General features: G+C 40.3%; 1 protein-coding gene across 1 annotated transcript in view; it reads right to left on the bottom strand.

Annotated features, from left to right (window-relative positions):
- Window positions 1–2,098: 2,098 nt before the first annotated feature.
- Window positions 2,099–7,109, bottom strand: part of LOC119367951 — a 36,136-nt gene continuing 31,125 nt past the window's right edge. Inside the window, exons 12-22 of the mRNA XM_037633328.1 lie at window positions 6,802–6,895; window positions 6,359–6,467; window positions 5,688–5,959; window positions 5,468–5,595; window positions 5,057–5,291; window positions 4,472–4,660; window positions 4,106–4,392; window positions 3,846–4,026; window positions 3,496–3,738; window positions 2,877–2,959; window positions 2,099–2,615 (exon numbers count right to left, since the gene is read on the bottom strand). Of these exons, the coding sequence (XP_037489225.1) occupies window positions 2,471–2,615; window positions 2,877–2,959; window positions 3,496–3,738; window positions 3,846–4,026; window positions 4,106–4,392; window positions 4,472–4,660; window positions 5,057–5,291; window positions 5,468–5,595; window positions 5,688–5,959; window positions 6,359–6,467; window positions 6,802–6,895 (1,966 nt within the window). The 3' untranslated portion in view covers window positions 2,099–2,470. The remainder of the gene's footprint in view (window positions 2,616–2,876; window positions 2,960–3,495; window positions 3,739–3,845; window positions 4,027–4,105; window positions 4,393–4,471; window positions 4,661–5,056; window positions 5,292–5,467; window positions 5,596–5,687; window positions 5,960–6,358; window positions 6,468–6,801; window positions 6,896–7,109) is intronic.

Here is a 7,109-nt window from a genome sequence, read left to right as displayed (position 1 = left end):
ATAGTGATTGTTCGTGATCAGTAGTGAGGGTCTGTAGTGCTTGCTTTGACATTGTAGAGCGGAGATGACCACGACCGAATTCCTTGCATGGTTGGAGTCCTCGGCACCGTTGGCCTTGATGATTTCAACTATGGTGAGTCGTTTTTCAATCATTCGGCCACCCAAGACACGGAGGAGGCCGAGGAGGAGGTGGTGGAGGTAACTGAATCAAGCATCAAGGCCGCAAGGGCCCTCACCCAAAACTACAACCAAAAGGAGGACCTTGCACTTTGCGATGCTTCGTGTGCCATCTCCATGGATGCAACAATCGGAACGGATCAAACAAAGACCATGTTTTGGGAGAGGATCACCGACTTCTACAACTCCTCCGTGAACGTGCGATCAAGCCGTACACAAGGTTCGCTTGGGCATCGTTGGAGCACCATCCATGATCAATGCAACCGGTCTTCTGGTTGCATCGACCAAGTGAACCATGCTCCACTGAGTGGTGTGCAAGTGGCGTAGTATGCCCCCTACATCCAAGAGCTATTCAAGCATCGAAACACCAAGTTCAGCCACAAGCCCTTCACTTTGCATCATTGCTACAAAGAGCTATGCAAGAATGAGAAGTGGATCCAAAGAATTGCGAAGACCACTCCCAAGAGGTCAGGGTTGAGCATATCATGTTCATGAATCCAAACACAATGGATGAAACCGCAAGAGAGTATTGGGGGCTCACTCATGGAGAAATCTCGGCCTCTCTTTGGAATGTTGGTGGTGGCCGAGGGGGTGGTGATGGTGCTCATGGCGATGGTGGTGATGGTGATGGTGGCCGAGAGGGTGGTGGTGAGGGTGATGGTGGCTGAGGGGGTGGCAACGTTGATTTCTTTGCCAATGACCTTGTTTGAATGGTGGTGGCCAAGAGTGTGGTGGTGCACATGCCAATGATTGGCTGGATCCACAACATATACATATGCTATGTTTGTGGTGATTTTGAATCAAACATTATGTTTGAACTTTGAAGTGATGTTTTTTTGGGTGAACTTCGCATGTTTAAATTTGAAAAACGCGATGATGAAACTTTATGTTATGACGATTATTGCTATCCATGCTTTCATTTAAATGATTTTAAGATATGTGTTTATGTAGTGTTTGAAATTGGTGTGGCTAGGACACAAAATCAAGACAATTTTATGTTTACTCCACTAACTTTTAGAGGATCGGCTAGGTGCGGCCACCGTTGGTGAGGTAAAATTGTACTCCACTAACTTTACTCCGCCATTTACTCCCTTAAGTTTCAAAGGATCGGTTAGAAATGCCCTAAGATGGTGACATTTAATTGCCATGAGAAAATTCAAGCTCAAACATATCACAGGATGCAAGATATGGAAAGACAAAATCCTGAAGTGTTAAACAGAAACATCACTATTCATAGTTAATTTGTTTTCCATAACTTTCAACTTGGAATTTCGCATGACAATAAAACTTGCCCCTCTTAACATTTCATGTATTTTCTGTTTCTCTTTGATAAATTTTTCTTGGAATGCTGGTTTTCATGTGATACCCCCCCCTTATTTGAGACCGTGTGACCAAAATGCCATTTGTGAGGAGTGTAGAAACATCTCGATTCATAGTTTCAAAACCTTGATCATATGCTTCTGAAAGGTTAATAAACATGAAAACCAGATGCAATCGACAATATCTTTCTTTGAATGTTGGTTTTCATGTGATATTATTTCTTATTTGAGACCGTATGACCAAAATGCCATTTGTGATGAGTGTAGAAACATCTAGATTCATAGTTTCAAACATATACTCCCCCAAAGGGGGGGGAAACATAAAGATCAGATGCAATTGATAATAGACCTTTGTACTCCCTCCGATCCATATTACTTGTCTTGGATTTATCTAGACATGGATGTATCTAGACAAATCTAAGACAAGTAATATGAACCGTAGAAAGTACTAAAAATAGGAATGCATTCGTTACATAACACAATGCTTCAGATGGAAACTTCTAGCTTATCAAGCCAACATTGAGCATGATGCATCAGCCCACTAGATCACCCCAGCAACTAACGGCGGGCATGATGCATCAGCCCACTAGATCAAACAAAAATGCCAAAAATGGTAATTTGTTGTGTTCATCAAACTGGACCACGAACAGGGTAATTTCATATTTGATCATTTGCACTCACCCACCCTGCTATCTGTATATGTCGGTGATTAGCTCTGGTAAAGTTGTAAGCCTATGGTGTCTAAATCCTATAATGAATGGATGTGTTAAACCTTCTTATCTACAAGGAAAATGTTATGGCTGCGCAAGATTAACAGCAAACTATAAGCATGCATATGTAGGAATTCTACTTTGTGCTTGCTTCCTCTATCTGGCCGACAAAGAATGGGCTAGCTTTCTAGCCTTCGTTTTATCAACTCCCAAAAACTCGAGTTGCAAAAAGCTCCCATGACCACTTCGGTGATCCGAATGCCATCACTGCCAGAATATAGTTGGGTCGTTGCTGTATACCGCACGATCCTGGATCTCTAAGATGGAGACGTGCCAATCAACAAGCCTTGCTTGGATCAATTTACACAACACGAGTCCAGTTGGGAATAACCACCAGCTAGTTTCATCCCTGAAAAGATTTGAACTCCGAGTTGTTAGGTGCTACACCCTCTGTTCCTAATTGAACTGCAAAAATGTCTTACATTTATGAACGGAGGTAGTTCCTCCGTTCCTAAATACTCCCTCCGTTCGGAAATAACTGATGTGGTTTTAGTTCAATGAACTAAAACCATATCAGTTATTTCCGAACAGAGGGAGTATAAGATATGGCCGACCAATTGCATTTAATGCTCATGTAACCCTTCTTCACAGAGCGGGCAAAGATGCTTACCCGCCCAAATTCCATGGCTGCATGCTTGGATGTCTTTTTGTTGATGACTTATAATGCACAAGTCCACATACAAAGGCCACGACCTAAGTCAAATGCAAATAGGTTACAAAGAGCTTAAAAAACATTGAAACTGGTATTGGAATAGCAAGCACAAAAACATGATAATGATAGGTATAGCTGAACTTGCTAGTATTCAGCCAGAGTAGAATATGATAATGATTGTATAGTCGTAAAATCAGTAGGCATGCTTGTCTGTGAAAGGTGCAACAAACTCAAACACTGACAATATATTACTGTTGTAACGAGCAAATATTCAAATGACATGAATCTGATTCTGCATGACATCCAGACAAACCACTGAACATAATTGCCTAGTTTTACAGCTCGATAAATACGGATAAGTAATATTATATGTGTATGTGCTCTGTTTTGTTTGTGAATGTGTGTGAATATGTGCATGTGCAAAAACTTTATGATAATATCAAACACAATAAACCAATGAAAAACCCCTCCAGAAAACAGTGATAATTTTAACCCTGATTATAGTCCCCAAAATATACAACATTCGAAATGAACTAGTAATAGCAAAATATATATACAGGCAAAGAAGGGTACTTACAACATTAACCAGAGATGTAATGTTCCACAACGCATACACACGAGCAAGGCCTGCTGAGCGACGTGGGCCATGACTAAAGAGAGCATTTATCCCAGCTGGAAATGGTGCCAGTATTCCAAGAGGAAGAACAAACAAGACTAACAAAATGTCGACCATAGAGTAAGAATATAGCTGGAGAGACGTAAGCAACACTAAGCTAAAATCTGCAAGAAGCAATATTGAGATGACCAGACCAACAAGATCCTGCAGTTAAGAAAGCAAAATACCCATGACAAGTGTAAGATACTCTGAATCTCTTCGTAACCACACTAGGGGTTGAAATAATGGTCAGTCTCTGCAAAACAAGTCACCTGATGTCCAACCGGTTTAGTATTATGCAAGATAAGAGACAGGGGATGAAACAAATCACTCCTGTCTTTGAGCGTCATCAAGTTGTCAACATTGAGAATTCCACCGGTTATTCTTTTACACATATAAGCATCATTGCTCCTTGAGTGGCCTAGTTGAGAGTCAGCATCTTCATTCTGGTTTCTGCTCGACATAGGATCATTAGTTAAATTGTGATAAGAGAAGAAAATGAAGAATAACTGGAGCTAGTAACATAACTCACAATGAATGTTGATCAAATATTATTCTAGAGCCACTTTGAAGTTCAGCAGCCACGGCTTCTCCCTCCACAGCATGAATAACAAGACCGTATTGACAGTATCCTAATGCTGTAGCTTGGAACCATGCAAGGTCAACACGTACATGGTATGTGTCTAAGGCAGGATTTGCATGAGTTTCAAGCCATTTGAGCATAGGAAGAAAGGTTACTTTCAAATTTCCATGACGAACCAAACGCAGCTGGGCATTCAGTCCAACAACAAGACGGTGCCATATTGATGATGGTACAACCTACAAAAGATATTTATCAGGAACTGAATAAAACGTTATTTCAGTGATTCGGCACAGAAGGAAATGTTTCAGAATCAACCTGGCTTATAAGACTTATGACTACACTATCACTGTGAAGTGAAAATGGAGCCATGTAACTTCCATCACCGCCAAAAATCAAGGACATTGGAAATCTTTGATGAAGACGAGTGGGCAGATCGGGCCTTTTCTCATCCCCACCAAGGTAAAAATCCAAATAACCCAGCATTAAATCTGGAGTGGCAGCTACCTATAAATCGGAAAAAAGAGACCACCCTCAATCCATAATATCAGACTGCTAGTTATATAACAACTGGAATTGTAGGTGGCAAGGTGCAACCTACGATGTGTACTCCTATAGCAGCCAATAATGCACAGTCAACATGGCCACACTTATAAATCAAACACCACATTCCTTTTATCTGTTTGGATGCCCTGGATATTTCTAGTTATTCTGTGGTGGGTGGGAGTACTATGCATCTGTGGACTCAAAATATTGGATAATTCACTTAAATCAAGTAGATAACACTTAGACATTGGTTTCGTATGAAAAAGTGATACCAAACAGCCTAATTTCAAGAAAAAAATTCAACTCATAACAAACTGCAATTTTCTATGAAAAAATTGGTATTGGAAAACACAATACCTTCAGTCCTTCGTAAAGGGCACGTGAACGGCACGACCGTAAGCACGAATGATCATATTCAGATCGAACAAACTCACGTAGTCGTTGTAACTTTTTTCTTCGGCGCCACTGTTGCCAGGACCATGCCAAGGGGTAGGAAAGTATACACAGAATACTACAAATCGATCCCTCCCACCACTGATAAGCTGCCAGAGCATTGATCTCATCGACAAACTTGTTAAACGCATCCTCGTATCTGACAACAGAAGACAAACAGCACAACAGCAGTCAATACTCAGTTATATATTTCTATAAGACAAAGGGCTACGTAAAATTCATGAAAAAAAACATGAATATTGGGAAAATTTATAACAAGACAGCTAAATGACTTAAGGGAATTTGTGCAAATGTAATCTTGACCACGGGCATTACACAATATCTGTAATCTGTTCAGGTGGCGTGTGCGGGAGATGCCAAGGTTCACTGAAGGTATTTGGGCCCATGAAAAACATCCTGTGCACATGGCAGTGAGATTCTTCGGCCCTATTTGTTTCCAATACCTATCACATTAGCAGAAATTTCAAACACCACCCAGCATGATCATGCAACAGCTTAATGCACTGAGCCATGACAACAGAATGTATTCCACTACCTCATTCAGTGATTCTAGGAAGGGAAAAGAGTGATCAATTTGGGAGCCATGTTGAGTTGGTGCTGGTCCAGGAAACTCATCAGTACCAACAAACTTCATCCGAGCAATACTCAAAACAAGAGCCAATAAAACAAGAAGGCCTGAAAGAAGCAAGCCAAAGAACCAAGGTCCACCAAAAGTGTTTATTAGCTCTTCAAGAGCAGTAAAACAGTGAGGCATACGATATCTATCTGACACACATTTGTACGGGCATGGGGTTTCAGCGACACCTCCTGTGAAAAATGTTTATTTAAGATTAGAAAATCAAGGTTAATCTAACAGAAATATTGATTGTGAACACAAATGTTCTGAAACTATAAAAAATAGAAGTGTAACAAAAGAACACAAAAAAAACTTGTAATCCAGTTTCTTGAACATAACACAATGAGCTAAAAGCAAATGGCTCAGTGGTTGAGCCACACACAAAGCTCTGGCATCTACCCACAGGTTCTTTTGCAAACAAGACCATTAGGTATATGAATTTATAAATAACACCACATCATAAAAAAAAAGATCCCACAAGGTATGTATTTTTGTATAAAATACATGTATGATACACTGGCTATTGAATTCATTTGACCTGTACTGAAGATACATATTTCTCATACAGCAATAAATACAGTAAGAGTTACCTCGGATATGCATGTATATAGCCCGATGAGGGAGCTCATATGCAGGGCATGGAGAACACAAGGACTTAGAAGACCCGGTAATGTTCTTGTATGTTCCTACAGGACACTCCTGCATTTCGCCGTAGAAATTATTGCAACAATGCTAATTAGTAAATTTAGTTACATTAGTTAACTGAGCTAAAATGATAATAGGTATGACAATGGCACGCTGCTATCTCGGTACATTTATCCTATCTGTCTCAAACACTGAAACATGGTAAGCGCACCAATATTCAATATTCGAAAATAGCAATGCACCAAATGGTGCCAATAAAAAAGGTATTATGTGCCTCAAGAAACCGTAATAGACAGAAGAAGAAAAAAAATAATGGGCAACTGACCTTCTGCTCATAACATAATAAATAACGGCACAAAGGAGTGAATGAAACGTGCTTCTCGTTTACCTTGCAAAATGTACCATAAAGACCTTTCGGGCAATCTTTTGCTGTAACTGTGCCATTCTCACCAGGAAAACCTCGGCCTTCGACAATTCCTCCTCTGTAATAACAACACAGAGTCAGCCTACAGGTTTACCAATGTTCTGTGCATTAAGACATCTTCAGTTGTTCGACAACAAATAAGATGGCAGTAAAAATCATAGAACCCTGACACGGCAGAGGGAACATGAAGAAAGGGATTTTTTTTAACGGAGCCCCGACAGTAAATTTTACTGAAAAGAGATGTACTTACAGGAGAGGGGACTGTACAAGGG

The sequence above is a fragment of the Triticum dicoccoides genome, chromosome 1A, assembly GCF_002162155.2.
Source record: "Triticum dicoccoides isolate Atlit2015 ecotype Zavitan chromosome 1A, WEW_v2.0, whole genome shotgun sequence".
Classification (NCBI taxonomy): Eukaryota; Viridiplantae; Streptophyta; class Magnoliopsida; order Poales; family Poaceae; genus Triticum; species Triticum dicoccoides.
This window is presented reverse-complemented; position numbering and strand designations above follow the sequence as displayed.